Below are 16,787 nucleotides of genomic sequence, written 5' to 3' on the forward strand. Positions count from 1 at the left end.
CCTACCGCTGCTGCTGGCTGTGCGCCGCTGGCTGCGCTTTTCGAGTCGACGGCGCAGCTCATTCAGAATTCCATCCATCCGATCGACGCCGTCCATTTGAATATCGTGAACATTTTAAGTGTTTATAAATGATCGCTGCACACGTCGCCTTTTTGGGTCAAGAAGCGGGTCTAGGGCTGGGCGAGGTAAGTAAGACGATGATGTCAGTCCACCCGGGGTCTCCTTCAATTCTATTGCTAAAGCTACATTTGCTAATGCAATTGGTCTGTGTTTAATATTAATATTATTATGCCGCCCGATCCGTTGGTGATTTGCAGATTATTATTTTTTCCATAATGACGCACCATCAACACAAACTGGGTGTAAAACGTTCAATGTTTGGGTGTTGGATGACCTTTCTGCAAGATGACCTAGTTTCTGTTTTCCAGCCCCAGAGACCTTTAGTAACCAGAATGTATATCTTCTTCATGAGGTTGCCCAGGTGTTGCATGAGCTGTTTCGATTGGTTTGATTGGCAGGATATTTAATATTGTTTTTCATTATTTTGATAATGGGAGGCATGTTTCACAATGTTGCTAATCAAATAGTTTTGGGAGGCTGATATGTGACACCAATGGCAGGGGGCGGCGTGGTTAAACACCCGGTAGGCGTGGTTTAGGCCTTTTAGGAGACAAGTCCTCTTCCCCTGTAGTCTGAGGGAGTAAAGTAACCCATCACATCCATTGAGCTGCACACAACAATAAACCCATGCACCATGTTTTTCAGGATGTGGGGCCATCACCAGGGCATCGACAGCATGCTGTTGAAGGAGCTGAAGTCAAACTGTGCTAAGGAGTTCAGGTTTCTTCCCAAGGAGACTGGCCTGAGGATAATGGAGTCAACAGCTGCAGAGGTATGACCCACTGACCTACATTTATCATCTGTGGCAGTGGGCTTCAGCATGCAATGATGACATTGCTAAGTGTTTATTTTCAGAATCACAGTGGCGTGTCGTGTTCAGTTGTCTTCAAACTAGGGATCAACTATGTATCGATTATTTCATTGAATTATTAAATTGATTCGTTCAATTGTGTCGCACTGACTCCTGCTTGTATGTGTGATGCTACCTTTAGTGCTGCATAGCTTAACAAGCATTCATTTTCAGAATCACAGTGGCGTGTCGGTGAAATGCCGAGATGCCAAAGTGGAGGACCTGTGGGGCTTGTCCAGTTTCTTCGGTTACAGCACCCAGACGTTTGTTCAAGCTGTCAATCTGCTGGACAGATTCCTTGCCATTATGAAGGTGGGTATTCATTTATGGTCGCGTTGTGTCCTCCTTTATTTAATTTCGTGTTTAACCTCGGATACTAGTGCATTGTATTTTAAAACAACTTTCAACCTTGCATCCCGATTTTTGTATTTATTTTGTATTATTATTATTATTATTATTATTATTACCTATGCTGCTTTATATTGCCTAAAGAAAGACAATTTTTTTTTTTACTCTTATGTACCTGTACACAAGATGAAGCACAACCTTGAACTATGCATCTTGAACCTTGAATCATTATAAATTATATTCTCTAAAAATAGAGTAAATTACATTTTTGCCAAATGCCAAGAATCAGGTCACAGGGTTGTGTGGTCATGTGGTTCACGAAATAACAAACAACACGTCACAGAGGCAGAGTGCCCTCACGTGCCGCTGCCTTGCAGGGGGGTTGACTCACTTCCCACTCTTGTGATATCTTTGCAGGTTCAGCACAAACACTTGCCCTGCATTGGCGTCTGCTGCCTCCACATTGCAGCCAAAATGGTCGAGGAGGAGTGCAACGTCTCACCCACATACGAACTCATCCGCATCAGCCAAAGCAAGTTCACAGTGTCTGACCTCAGTCGTATGGAGAAGATCATCGCGGAGAAGTTAAGCCTGGAGCCCAAAGCTGTTACAGCCTTCACTTTCCTGCAGCTCTACCACTCGGCCGTTGCATCCGTGTCTGTCGCGAGGTAATGGGGTTCAACGTCTTTATTCCAATTATCAGTTATTCCCACAATATTGTGTTATTACTGAGGCATCATCTCAGTTTGCATGGTGCTGCTCAAATAAGGTGCTTTTCCGTTGCATAGAACCGGCTCAACTTAACTCGACTGGTTTCAGTTTCCACTGCAGATAGGACCCATCTCGACGTAGCTGTTCATCAAAGCGTCGTCCAACTCTCTGAGGCGGCATTAAGAATCAAGAGCTAATGTGCGACCCGCGGTGGGGGAAGGTTTTTAGAACTCGAGTTCGTTTGCATCCACCATGGTGTATTTCCAGACTTTAAATGAAATGCAATAGACTTGGTGTGCTTTTCACCATGGCAGCTCGAGATAGAAAACATAAAAAGAGCTTAAACAATCCCCATATACATATCAGATACAGGTGATGGTATTCCTGCTGGGCATTGCTGCCTGACGCACCTCCTCCAGTGCCTTTTGAACAGGTGTGCTGTGACACCTCACTGAACACCTCTGTGGCCTCTGTGGGCCTAAACGGGTCATCAGCTGGGGACCACCATTCATCAACGTTTCGCTCCTTTAACCCCAGTACGTCTCATGGTGGCGGAACGATGGCAGGGATCTCTCCCTGCTGATGGCATAGGTGTTTGTCCCCAAACTCTTATGCTTCCTCCTTAGCCACAGCCAGAAGCTGCCTTTCTCTCAAATTAAATGAACAACTAAATTCATTCAAAGTTCATGTAGGGGGGAATTCAAACAATGCCAACGCTAATTCTGTCTGGAAACACACATGGTAAGCTCACAACGCATCCCTATACGACCCAGCTTGCAGATGGGCTATTTCGCTATTATTCGACATCTTATGATGAAGCATAATATGGCATAAGTGGTTATCAGCATTCGGTAGTCTGCAGTTTTCACCGTTTGGTAAAACCTCATGTGCTTGGAAGCTCGATGGAGGTGACCCCAAGAAAAAGTCCTACCAGTTTCTTTTCCTAATGGAAACCAAAAAGGAAGAACATAATCAAGTCGGATTGAGCCAGTTCTATGCAATGGATAAGTATAATTTAGATGTGTGTTTTTTGGAGACAAATACTGGCGGATCACATGAGGATTCCCTCTATATTTTAAGGGAGGACATCCCAAGCTTTGGGAGACTGGAAGCCCAGCTCAAAGCCTGCTTATGTCGACTTGCTTTCTCTAAGGCAAAAGTAAGGATTGTTCTCAGGTGACAATTTCACACAGCATGGCAACATTATGTTGTAGTGCCAGGTCTAATTATGTCTTTGCTTTGTCTCAAAGCCATCGGTGCTGGCACTGTCCGTCATTGCTCAGGAGTTGGAAGCCCTTCAGTCCATCGCCATGTTAAAGATTGTACAGCAGCTCCAAAGGCACCTAAAGGTATTACACCTAACTTCACATCAACCTCTGATGTGTTTTGTCCCGGAGATCTCAACATTTCTGGTGGCAGACACGGTGAACAAAGTGTGTGCTCCATTAATTAATTCCTGTCTGGTTGTGTTTTGGAGTCCCTCAGATATAGATTATAGAGGTTTGTACTGCTTAACCTCCTCAGACAACCTTTCTTAACCCTTTTACTGCTGCCATTTATTGAGAAATTAGGACCTAATTCATGCCAGCATTTTTTTAATTTGAGCTCTTATTTTGAAAAGCCACATTTTGCCTCAACCGGAAGTGAGCTTATCCCTGCCAGCTTTACGTTGCCAAGACAACCTTTGTTTACATGATCGAATCATGCCGGTACATTTTAGCACTCCACAACGTCGGCTCGTGCCGTCAAAGAAACGCTGTTTTGACCAAAAATGCCATCTGGGACAAGGAATAGGAGATACAGGCGATTGAAAGAAACGGATAGAATGGATTCTTATGGCGACGGTGAATTAATATGAACGATCCACTGCAGTGCTAACAACACTGCTAGCTAACCGGCTAACGTGAGTAGCATTATGGCTTGATCAATCATAAGCACTATAAAAGAGCAATTGCCGAAGGGCTTCGGCAATGGCAGCAAGCGTTAATATCAAATTAATGCTTCAATTGCCGAAGGGCTTCGGCAATGGCAGGAAGACGGTTAACAACTGTCCATGGTACTTTCCTATAAAACTATAAATCACAAGTGCACCTTGAGTTTCTGACCAATCACACACAATGTTTGCATTGGTGTCTCTGCGGTGATGTTTGGCTACTAGTTACAAAATCAAGAACTGCCAAAACTAATTTCGGCAACGCAATGCATTTGTTTACTTCATAAGTTGAATAGAGGGAACAACATACATTTTAAGTCAGTGTTTACCAACTCTGGGTCTGGGAGAGCTAAAGTTCAGAGGCCCTGTCTGTTTGGAGTTAGTCCAACATTTTATTTTTAACCAAGTTAGTTAGTTTTAAGTCGGTCGGTCACCCAGATTGTTTTTCTTCACAGATCAATGATGGAGAACTTCTCCACTGGAGAGAACGTGTGGCTGAGTGCATGACCAAGTACTGCTCAAGTGAATGCAACAAGCCAGACAACAAGAAGCTAGTTTGGATCGTGTCCAGGCGAACGGCGCAAAACCTGCAGGCCAATCATTTCAGTGTGCCCGGTCTGCCAACCATTCCAGAGGGAAGTTGGGACGAGAGCGAGAGGTAAAAGCACAGTCTGGGCCAGTCTGTTCCCCCAAACTGCACTTCCTCCGATGCGATGTAGCGATGTCGCCTCACAGCTAGAAGGTCCTGGGTTTGATTCCCGCTGGGGAGTCTGTGGGCGCTGGGTTCTCTCCTGTGTGTCATCAGCACCCATACCCTAAGTGGGGTTGGCAAAAGGGCCTTTCTGTGTGGAGTTTGCATGTTCTCCCCGTGTCCCCTAGGGTAGGTAGGTACTAGAGATGTCCCGATACTGTATCAGTATCTGAAAAGTATCGGTATCGGACCCTATTTGTCATATCGGGTCATATCGGTATCGGTGAATATGCCAGTCTAACCACCGATCCGACACAGGGGTAAGGGGTTGACACTATGGCAGGTAAATATACAATGTTGGGGCATGTGGAGTTTGCTTTCGAGTTGCCCAAACTACAAGTGTATGTTTGAGTGAGGAGTCTGCTATAAACACAACACGAGATACAGTATATAGCTAGATGCAGGCTATAAACACAACACGAGATCACAACACTGGTATCGGCTAACACAGAAATTGTGGTATCGGGATCGGATCGGAAACGAAAAAAGTGTATCGGGGCATCCCTAGTAGGTACCCTCACAAAATGCATGCAGTAATCCTGGTCTCTAAGCTGCCTCCTCCTGGCCAGCTGGAGCGCCTGATGGAGGGGAAAGGAACTGGTTGGAATAACGTGTTCCTTCCACGCGCTACATCCAACCGGGGAAACTCCCCACTGTCAGGTGAAAAGAAGCGGCTTGGACTCCTCATGCATTGAAGGAAACATGAGGTCAGTCCGTTGCTCTCCCCAGGTTGGAAGAGGGAGTATAGAGTGTATGCGCGTGACATAATCATCAAACCCGGAAGTTATGTAGGAAGTAGGAACACCTACTGAGTGGCAAAAAACTACTTTCTGGCCTTCACAGACCATACATCTGAACAGAAAACTTGAATTTGATTGCATTAAACGGTGATAAACGACTAATTTTGCCACTCGATTTGCCATTCTAGAGCCCAGGATTATGCTAGACAATTGATACTGGGTGAGAAAAATGGGTTACAAAATCGTGGAGAAAAAAAAGACTTGTTCGTGAGTGTACTACACCATCGCATCCTTCGATTTAATTGTGCACCCGCATGTTTCAAATTCAACTGCTGATAATAAATTATAGCTGTAGTGGTAGTTTTAGTCTCATTTATACTTACTTGTATACTTCGAACATTAGTAGCCGATCTACAAACTCACAACGATGCTGTGAGCTTTGCCCAACCACGACTTTTGCCTTTTGTGTGTGGAAAGTATTGGAGCATTTTTATGTTCCATATTTTGAACTATAATGACATATCCAAACAGGGACGTTGGGTTGAAAATGCTTGACAATCTAGTCCTGTGTGTCCTTTCCGTAGTGAGGACTCGTGCGGAGACATGAGCTGCGAGGAGGACAGCCCATGTGGATCTCCAGGAAGCGATGGTGAAGGTTCCTTTTTCCCCTCCTCCTTCCATAACGGCACACAGTGATCCCCCTCGCCTGTTCAGCAATGGGGTTATTACGCACCGACACCTCCCACTGCTTCATTACTACGATCAACCCGGGCCTGCGCCAGAACCCTGGTTCTGTTCCTCACCATACTGTACTAAATAGTGGCTTCCGTCCAGGTCATCAAGTGCCTGACTCGATCCATTTTCTTTTTTATCACATCCCTGGCATATCATAACAGGCAAACATTCTGTGAAAAAGGCCAATCTACAAGCTCACAACGCTTTGTGAGCTCTTGTATATTGGATCATTTCGCCAAAGAGATTTGGTGTAGAGGGGGGAAAGGGAGGGGACCAAGTATAGACCCCTGATGGCCCCCGATCAACGAAGTATAAGGTTACTGGTTAATGTTTTTTATTCTTTTTATACTTTATTACAATCATGCAGAATTCAATATCCAGGCAGCTTGATGACAGTACATCTGAATGTCATTTTGTGTTTATATGAAATGTTATGTGTGTTCATCTGTGTCCAAGCATGACACATTCCAGGAAACTTACAAAAGCACACTGGCACAAACTCTGGATGTGACTCATGATGCTCACTAGCTATTAAATACCTGCAACAGTAGGCCTATAGCAAAAATGTACGCTGTAAAATCCTCGGTGTATTTCAACTTATATGAGAGTGTAACAGTGCCCATTTCTATCACTCTCAATAGTTAAATTATCCCTCCATCTTCTACCACCACTTATCTAGAGTCTGGTCAAGGAGGTAACGGTTCCAGCAGAGAATCTCATGCTAACTTTTCCCAGGTCACATTGGCAAATTCTACCTGGGGTGTTCCCAGGCCAGTGTGGAAATATAATCCCCCCCCCATCTGGTCCTTGGTCTGCCCCATGGTCTCTTCCCAGCTGGGTGTGCCTGGAAAGCCACCCTGTGTGTGGAGGCCACCAGGAGACAATCGTATTTAGATCTGAAGTGCCGAACCACCTCAACTGGCTCCTTTCCACATAAGAAAGGAGAGCAGTGGCTCTACCCTGAGGCTCACAGAGCAGTGGTTCTCAACCTGTGGGTTGGGTCAAACATTGGCCAAATTGCCAAATAATTATAGACAAAAGTTGTGGACTTAGCTGATCTATTTTCACAACATTATCTGTGGAACTGAGTCAAACTAATTATAATGTCTCAAGTCCTACAATGCCAAGTGCTTGTCATGGTGGGAGGTCCCCAGTTCAAATGATTATTTTTGGGGGGGTCCCCAGTTCGAATATGAACAACTGTCCCACCACTTTTCAGAGAGGCCTGCGTTCTCGATTTGATCAGCGAGGTTGCACTGTGTATAAATACCTTAGTCACGTTTTAACGTGTTGCATAGAAAAAAAGCTCAAGGCATTACTACTCTTGTCGAGTGGGGGAGTGTGCATGATGAGACGAGAACGAACAGCGGCAGTTTTGCGGGAGTCCGCTCACTTGTCGCTTCGCTGTCAGATTGCCCTCGCATCCCTATACCTGACCGCTCGCCTCTCACTCACTCTCAGTGGAAATTAATTACACGGCATGTCAATCCTGTGTGACAAACGGGATTTGCCAGCCATCCTCCTGAGAAAGGTAGTTAAATTAACATCAAGGATTTTGCTGTGAACTGTCTTTTTCTTTTATTACAGTTTTGATACTCAAGACAATGGCATTGTTTAAACTTGTTAATGCCAAACCATGTTTATGTGACATGAGATTGTATTTAAACCCAGAAGGGTTGCTTGGAGATGTGTGATTTTCAAAGGGAGGTGTTAGTGTTGACTGAGTTAACTGTAAAAAGAAAAAATATATTAAAGAAAACGAGAAAAATGTACATACTCTATGTAAAAGAAAAACTTAAGAAAAACATGTTTTGTGTATACTAGGACCTATATATTGTGTTTTGTATATCAATAATGGTACAGATGAAATGTGGGGTAAAATTCTCCCAAATAAAAATTGCATTTTTGTATGTTTAGTAAACTGATCTTTTATACAGTGGTGGAAGTTCTCATACGACTACAGTGTAGAGATGCTTCCTGTATTTAAAATCTTAGTAAAGTATCAGCATCAGAATAGGCCTATACTTGCAGTAAAAGCATTAATTATACAGAATGGCTTATGGCTGTACTGTATATTATATGACTGAAATGCAATTAGAAGGAAACCCATAGTCTGATTATGTGGTTTGCTTTCCAGTTAAAGTTAAATACTACAGCAGGGGGGAAACAGACCAACCACTGGCAACCAGTGGGTGTGGTGTTATCTATGCTACCACATTGGCACTACCCATGGCTCTGGGCACGCCACAATCTTAACACACCCATTATTACCGGTAATTAATATTATGATCAAATAATTAAAGCGGCCCCCATGACAAACATTTCGTCTCTGCTATAGGCCTATGCCTGTAGGCGGGGCGGTCTGTAGGCTGGCATGATGTGTTGACGCCTTGACGGGCATTTCTAAATCCATCTCCTTGATTAAACCGCCTGCTTGCCGAGAGAGAGGAAAGATTGCAGTCAGTCCGCCGTGCGCGCAGTCAGTCGGTCGGTCCGTGCGACGGTGAGGGGGGGTTGGTGGGATGGGCAGGAATGCCTTGGACGGAACCGCAGCAGCAGCATCGCTACGCGATTACCATCCCAACCGCAGCGCACAGGCACCTGCTGCCGTCCATTTTACGCCATCGCACAATATGAAATCTTCGATCAGCTCATCACCATCTTTTGTAAACAACCAGACGCACGAGTCGACACCCGGGCAATGAAAACATAGACGCGCGTATCTGCTGCTGTGTGTGTGTGACTGTGTGTGTAGGCTAGGGGAATGAAAACGCTCCGCAAACATGGTCCGTATAGCAAACGCCTTGGGGATGGTTATTCTAAGCGTTGCTCTGCTCATCCTGTCTTTAATTAGTTATGTGTCGTTAAAAAAGGACAGCGTATTCTCGTCGTCCAACAAATATGACATGGGAGGTCCGAGAATTATGTTCCATGCGGGATTTCGGTGAGTATAGGCTAACTGCCTGGACTTGTTGTGTTGATTGTTGTACATGGGGAGGCCCATATATTTCATAAACGTGCCACATTTCGTTGTATGCACGGCTTCAGCAGCCGGAGTCTGGCCTGCAGTCTCAAGCCTAAAATACAAGCAGAAGCATGCATGAAGCAACATAAATTTCTCCTTCAATTTTCGGGCCTATACGTGTTGAATAGACATGCCTTGAGTCAGAAAATTAATTTCACAGGCTTGCACGCGGTCATTCATTCATGTCATGACAATATACGAGCTTCTAATTGTTTAGCTTTTAATGAAATAGAAGAGCTGTCCGTGGTGCTGCTGAGACTGTTTGTATCTGGCTGTGCAGTGTGCACAGTACGTAGTGAGAGTTAGACTGTTTGTATCTATGGCTGTGCAGTGTGCACAGTACGTAGTTAGACTTTTGTATCTATGGCTGTGCAGTGTGCACAGTACGTAGTGAGACTGTTTGTATCTATGGCTGTGCAGTGTGCACAGTACGTAGTGAGACTGTTTGTATCTATGGCTGTGCAGTGTGCACAGTACGTAGTGAGACTGTTTGTATCTATGGCTGTGCAGTGTGCACAGTACGTAGTGAGACTGTTTGTATCTATGGCTGTGCAGTGTGCACAGTACGTAGTTAGACTGTTTGTATCTATGGCTGTGCAGTGTGCACAGTACGTAGTTAGACTGTTTGTATCTATGGCTGTGCAGTGTGCACAGTACGTAGTTAGACTGTTTGTATCTATGGCTGTGCAGTGTGCACAGTACGTAGTGAGACTCGATCGTGACCTAAATATTACTCATCGTCAGTGGTAGAACGTAACTAAGTACATTTACTCATGTAGGCTTACTTGAGCAGATACTTTAAAATTTACTTGAGTATTTCAATGTTTTCATACTAATTTAGGCTTTAGGCTACTCCACTACATCTCAGAGGCAAAACTTTTTACTCCGTTGCAAATAGTTGACAGAAAGTTGACAGCTATTTTCTGTCAACTATGTGTTATTGATGTATTGTTATTAGGTTAAGCCAGTGGTTCTCAACCTTTTCAGGGCGTGGCCCCTAAAATAATCATATGGACCCGCCAACCTGACAGAGGCTCTTTGTTGGAATTGAGACTTAAATTTTTGTACATTGTACATTGTACATTTTTGAAACATTGGCAATTTGCCAATGTTTCACTAGTTTTTATATAGCTGACTACATGTTTTGAGGTCCTTAAATTGTCACTTTACTAGCATCTGGGGACCACCCCCAAATCATGTGGGGACCCCCTGGGGGTCCAAACCCACAGATTGAGAACGACTGGGTTGAGGCACACAAAGTAATTAAAATGAGCCACACCAGCTGCAGTGAAATGATGCACATATGAATGCATTATTTATTATAATCCAATAGTATTATTGTGAAGTGGGCCATTCTGGATAATGAGTAATATTATGTTTTTGTACTATATATTTTGATGCCAATTACTTTTTCCACCATTGATCTAGTCTAGTTATTGAATGTGATCTACTATGAAACTGTGTTATTCTCAGGTCTCAGTTCGCCATGAATTTTCTGGACCCATCCTTCATTCCATTAACCAATGCCCTGAATGAAGAACTGTCAGGGAAGCCGTCGAGGTGGAAGTTCAACAGAACTGCTTTTTATCAGCAAAGGTAATTCTCCTGTTGGCATCTTCTTACATTTCCCATTACTTTTTTCCATTCCGTTTAGACTTAAAACAATAAGTGCAGTGTTTCCCAATCTGGGGTCTGGATCCCTGTTAGGTGTTAATGCCAAATATTACAGGGTGTGGCGGGAGCATTGGAGGTAGTCCAAAACATGTTCAGAATAGCACATCTACAAGCTCAAAACACATTGTGAGCTTGTAGATCAGCTATTTGTCATGATACAAGTATAGAACTTAAGTGGTTAAAATATGTAAGAAGGGGGGACTCCAAGGAAAATGTTTGGGAACCACTTACTGAATGTATGAGTTACATTACGTCTGTGATGGAGACCGTTTTCTGCAGCACAAGCATCCTATCGACTGTCTTTCAGGAAGGAGATCTTCAACTACATCAACATTGCCAACAACTTCTCTCTCACCAAGAATGCGGTACGCGTGGGCCAGCTCATGCACTTCGACTACTCCAGCCACAAGTACGTCTTCTCCATCAGCAACAACTTCAAGTCCCTGCTCCCGGACACGTCGCCCATCCTCAACAAGCACTACAACGTGTGCGCCGTGGTGGGCAACAGCGGCATTCTCACCGGCAGCCACTGTGGCCAAGAGATCGACCAGGCGGACTTTGTCTTCCGCTGTAACTTTGCCCCGACGGAGGTCTACCACAAAGACGTGGGCAGGAAGACCAACATGACCACATTTAACCCCAGCATCCTGGAGAGGTATATACAAGTTCTACAACAACCTGCTTTCTAGGGGGGGGGGTTTAACCTTATGCCCTAAAACCCCTGTGGTTCTTCTCAACCATTTTGTGAGCTCTGGAGTCTGGACCAATAACATATTTCAAACGATGCTCAAGGGCAACTCCATCTCACCTCCCCACAACAATATAATAATGCATATCAGTCATTTCTATCTTTTTTTAAAATAAAAATGAAAGCAGCATTTATACTTAGTTGCAACGCACAAGGTGCATTAAAAAGAGCCAATCTACAATCTCACAATATATCGCACCACACACATTGTGAGCTTATAGATCAGCTCTTTTCGGTACGCGACACCGCACACAACTAATCATATCAAGTCATTAACAGTCAATATATATATATATATATATATTATGTTTTTTACATTTTTATATTTACATAATTCCGTCCTACAAAATTGACTTTGTGAGTCAACTGGATATACATCCATTAGGCAGTATTGAGCACCCGGTATCTTTTGTTTTAGGTACTACAACAACCTGCTGACCATCCAGGACAGGAACAACTTTTTCCTCAACCTGAAGAAGCTGGAGGGAGCTATCCTGTGGATCCCTGCCTTCTTCCTGCACACCTCGGCCACAGTGACCAGAACGCTGGTGGATTTCTTCGTGGAGCACAAGGGGCAGCTGAAGATCGAGTTGGCCTGGCCAGGCAACATCATGCAGGATGTCAACAAGTAAGTATGAGACGGGACATTGTTGGCCTGGCCACCGGCAGTGGCATGAAGTGATATTCTTATGTTAAAATAATTGTTAAATAGCTCTATATTCCGGTAGTCTGTTCAGTAACAGGGGTCTCCCTGTCTCTCCAGCTCAGAAATACGTTTTCAGTTCAGGATACCAATTCCATCCAATCAGGAGAGAGAACTTATACACAGTCAAATTGGAAGTGATTAAACAGACACATTGCTGATGCATGCCTTTACAAAGTATATATTTTTCACATGTATTATCAAGTCAAAGTCACGTTTGAATATAAATCCAGACAATTGCATACATTTTGCTACACGCCAATAATTTGGTCTACTCTACACCACATTGATAAATGAGGGCCATTGCCTTCAAAACATCTGCTTTTAAAGGAGTCAATTAACTTGAACTTGTTCCTAGGGGTACAACCCACCATTAAGTATTTTCTTTATACAACGCTCAAGTTGTATAAATACCTATTATTTCACTCCACATTGTCACGTGCAGAGTTAGTTAGTATCCGATTTGTGAATCTTTTCCATTTGCCTACAGGTACTGGAAAACGAAAAACCTGTCTCCTAAGCGTCTCAGCACTGGAATCCTGATGTACACTCTGGCGTCCGCCATGTGCGAGGAAATCCACCTGTACGGCTTTTGGCCCTTCGGCTGGGACCCCAACACGGGCAAGGACCTGCCCTACCACTACTACGACAAGAAAGGAACCAAGTTCACCACCAAGTGGCAGGAGACCCACCAGCTACCCAGCGAGTTCAAGCTGCTCTACAAGATGCACGGGGACGGCGTGACCAAACTCAGCCTGTCACACTGCGCTTAGGACACCTTGAGGGCAGCGGCCGTCAGACTGACAACTCCAGAGACCATGACCCAGATGCATTTCGTTCACGCTTTTCGTTTGTGACGCAGTCGCGCCAGTGCATGACCAGTCCGGCATTAATGGCATTTCATGGCACCCACATTCTAGAAGCGCACGCTCATGTTACCCATGACACATCCAGGCTCTCAGGCCGGTGAGTGGGTTATTCACACCAAGGTCTGAGTTATACTGTGCTTGGTTGCATGCTGATGCCGCACAACGAAAATAGGCTATTTTCGGCCTCACCGGAGTGCAACCAAGTATGAATCAGGCTTTAAGGAGATGCGGTTGCCGTTATGTGAATTATAACCACAGGTGCATTTGTTACTCCTTTGGCAATGATGAATTGAATACTGACAGTTCTACTTGCTGTTCACTTGCTTCCCGTCTGTCTCGTGCATGGCTGCTGTGGCAAATTAACGTTATAAGCAAACGTCATTTATTCCGGCGTCCACAAGGGACTCATTTGAGGAAGTAACCATATTTCCCCCAACTCTGTTTTGAAAGAGAACTTGGTATTGATTAAGGTATGATGCAATCATAATGCCTTTTCCGAGGCTGTTCTGATTCTTTACACTTTGATCACTGCCTAATCTCAGGGAGGGAGATCGATCAGTTTTTTTTTTTTCTTTCTTTCTTTCTTTTTTTTGCTAATCAAATTCGAGGCCTCTGCAGAGGTGCAAATGCTATTTTCCAGTCCTTTCTATTCTGGAGGAGACAGGCAGTGGGCATGCATGGCTCTGAACGTTATTTGTTTACAAGATCGTCACAATACCCCACAAGTGTATGCCTTTTAATGTCCTGAGACAATAGGACTGTCCATTGTCCAACACATCCTTTTTGTGGAATTCTTAAAATCTTGGAATGAGAATAAACATTCCAGCGGTAAGCCATAGGCTAACTTTATTTAGGAGTCAGAACAGGGTTATTATATTTCAGAAAAAGGGGTACACTGGGTTCTGATATTATAAGACCTGTGAAAGATCTTTACGAGAATGATCAGGAAATACATTTTACCTATATTTTGGGATTATCTCAACTGCATTGAAAAACTAATTAGGATATATGTCTACTATTAATCTCATTCTGCCACTGTTAGATTCTTATTCAACAACAAGCTGAATTTAAGTTAATTACCAGCCAAGTTTTTGTTTTCTGTTTTAATTTAGTTCAAATTTGTTTTGTTTTTTGCAAAGGAAAGGTTCTCAATTTTTCAAAGAATCATATTACTTCCAATATGTGTGACAGAGGAATAAGATGTTTGATGACTTATTTCACCTTGTTTAACGAGCATGATACAATATTTGAACGTCACTGCATGTGAGAGGCACTATGAAATGTTTAAGGCTAGTTTTGTACAACCTTTTGAGGGTAAATATATATATACAGTACATATATTTATTTGCTATTGTTTATATATGGGATGGTATATCCCTTAGGCTTAGAATATTGCCAATGACTTTATATGGCAGATGTTTCAAAGCAAAAAGTCTGACTTCTATATTTCACATGGGACCAAACCTCTATTTCTCATTTTACCTTTCTGACAAAATAAAGAACAGGCTTTATTTTTATATCTGTAGAGTACCTCGACTTCTAAAACATCAGGCTCCATGACAGACAAGCTCACCTTAAGCTAGAATGGTGGACTGGTGATTAAGAATTACAGGGTCAAAACACTAGTACCCACATGAAGACCTCGTGACTCGTGGCACATACTTAAAGGGGCGGGCTGACGACGACAACGGGGGGGCTGACGACCCTAGGCTGATTTTGTAGTTTGTGTTCAGCAAATGAAAACAACTACAAGGGTAACAATAAGGCTGACACCATTAAGCAACACAGAAGCAGCTAATACAATTCATGTTTTATTTTCATTTAGGTGCATGTGCAAATGTACAAGCATTGAACACCCAAATCAAATTAAAGATAAAACTGTGTTACTTACTGGCCTGCCATGTTTTAAATTTGCTAGTAGTCTTTAACCTGAACTGGAAAACAAACTGCAAAATTAGCCTAGGGTTCCATGCCCCTTCAAGCCCTATATATGTTGTCGTCCAACAAAAAGTGTAGCAATGTGACACGTTTGTGAGCTTGCAGATCTGCTATCTTTTTCTATTATTGTCAATGTTAGAAACAAATTTGGGAAAAAATTGAGGCTATTCTTTTTAAACATTTGGCCAAAATAGGAATGCCAGGGTTAATGTGGTTTACACTCTGAAGACTTGTATGGAGGTTGAACTCTCACATAGTGTGGAGAAGAGTTCTCACTGGAGTTGGCATGGCCGGCCTTTTGCAAGTTCAGCTCTCAACGTCGTAAACATAATGTGCATTCTTTGTTATTTGTCTCACATAAGTTTCTCTGTTACCGGGCTCCATTGGAATTTCAGAAAGTAACTCGTGGCTCCTTCCATTGTGTGGTTGTCATTGGAAAGCTACGTCACAAATCTGAGGTCTAGGTTTGAATCGTAGGCCACCTATAGTGTCAAGGATATGTAGAGTGGTTCCTTTTAATCACACCTATAGAATGTTCTCCCAAGTACACCAAAGAGCACCCGTCTAAGTGAAACAAATGTATCATTACCTGAATGTGCTGTGATTTGGGATTTTAGTATACTGTACAGCAATCGGAATTCAGTTGTAGAGGAAATAGTATTGCCAATTTGTTTTAATTGATGTATGTCAGAATTGTCGTGGCACAAAAGGGGAATTACCTATGTGGTGTCATTAAGGACTTTGCTTGGTTTCATTCCACTTTATATTGCGGACGTGTTGTTTTGGGACTCTTATGAATGTCATCCTAATCAATACTTTGATGTTTTACTCTTCAGCAAACACACCAGCTCCGATATGAACTATTCTTCCCCGCAAAATGACTTATTTCTTTAGTGCTCACTGTCATTACATAGAATGTGTGTCAAAGATGATATGAGAACAGAATCCGTGACGCTCGTTCTTCAGGACAACAGTTGCATTTCTTTCAACGGACAGAAGAGCTTCTGTGCATTGCACAGAATGCATTGTTCCAACTGATGACTTTACTTACATAAACTGACAATTTATTCTATGGACAGTCTTAACATTCTTACGTTTATCTTTCTTAAATTTGCATGGCAACTGTCTCCCATAATCCATACTAAAGCTTAGCAGTACACATGTCATATGAAGTTATAAACCATATCTTGGTTATTGTATGGAGAATGACCATTCATGTAAGAAATGTAACCATGTGTTAAATGTTTTTCAATAACTATACGTACGTATGTGCCTGCATATTCCTTCCATCAATGCCTCAGTGTGTCAAATAAAAACAGTATTTTTCTCTGATTTCATTAGTGACTGCAATTTCCTTTTTTTCATAACCAGTTGCTGCCATATTAAAACTGCAATCTGACACTTATTTTAATGCATAAAACATTCGAATCAATCTGTGTTGTAAATATATTTTATGTTAATGCAATATAACTAGTGAATCTATTCTACAGTGATTGGAAGTAGTCTCCCTACGTTTCTATTAAGACATCTAGACCACGATTACTGCCTGAAGCTCATAAGGCCAATATCTCCCCTGGACAAGCAGGGATTGCTTCTTGGATGAGCAGCAAGAATTTGGTCTCATGCGGGAGACTCCTGGGTA

The 16,787-nt window shown here is 43.0% G+C and overlaps 2 protein-coding genes across 2 annotated transcripts; both read left to right on the forward strand.

Moving 5' to 3' along the window:
- LOC310872143 (cyclin-G2-like) lies at window positions 1-8,127 on the forward strand. Its single transcript, XM_083783863.1, has 8 exons — window positions 1-185; window positions 766-892; window positions 1,145-1,282; window positions 1,736-1,986; window positions 3,110-3,188; window positions 3,280-3,378; window positions 4,418-4,620; window positions 6,038-8,127. The coding sequence occupies exons 2-8, from the start codon at window positions 767-769 to the stop codon at window positions 6,147-6,149; spliced, it is 1,008 nt and encodes a 335-aa protein (XP_083639989.1). The 5' UTR covers window positions 1-185; window position 766; the 3' UTR covers window positions 6,150-8,127.
- A 483-nt stretch (window positions 8,128-8,610) lies between these two features.
- LOC310872799 (alpha-N-acetylneuraminate alpha-2,8-sialyltransferase ST8SIA3-like) lies at window positions 8,611-16,482 on the forward strand. The gene is made up of 5 exons (XM_083784937.1): window positions 8,611-9,132; window positions 10,687-10,809; window positions 11,195-11,542; window positions 12,054-12,263; window positions 12,829-16,482. The coding sequence occupies exons 1-5, from the start codon at window positions 8,972-8,974 to the stop codon at window positions 13,109-13,111; spliced, it is 1,125 nt and encodes a 374-aa protein (XP_083641063.1). The 5' UTR covers window positions 8,611-8,971; the 3' UTR covers window positions 13,112-16,482.
- Window positions 16,483-16,787: the final 305 nt, after the last annotated feature.

The sequence above is a fragment of the Protomyctophum parallelum genome (genome assembly GCF_964188405.1).
Source record: "Protomyctophum parallelum genome assembly, chromosome: 15".
NCBI classification, from domain to species: domain Eukaryota; kingdom Metazoa; phylum Chordata; class Actinopteri; order Myctophiformes; family Myctophidae; genus Protomyctophum; species Protomyctophum parallelum.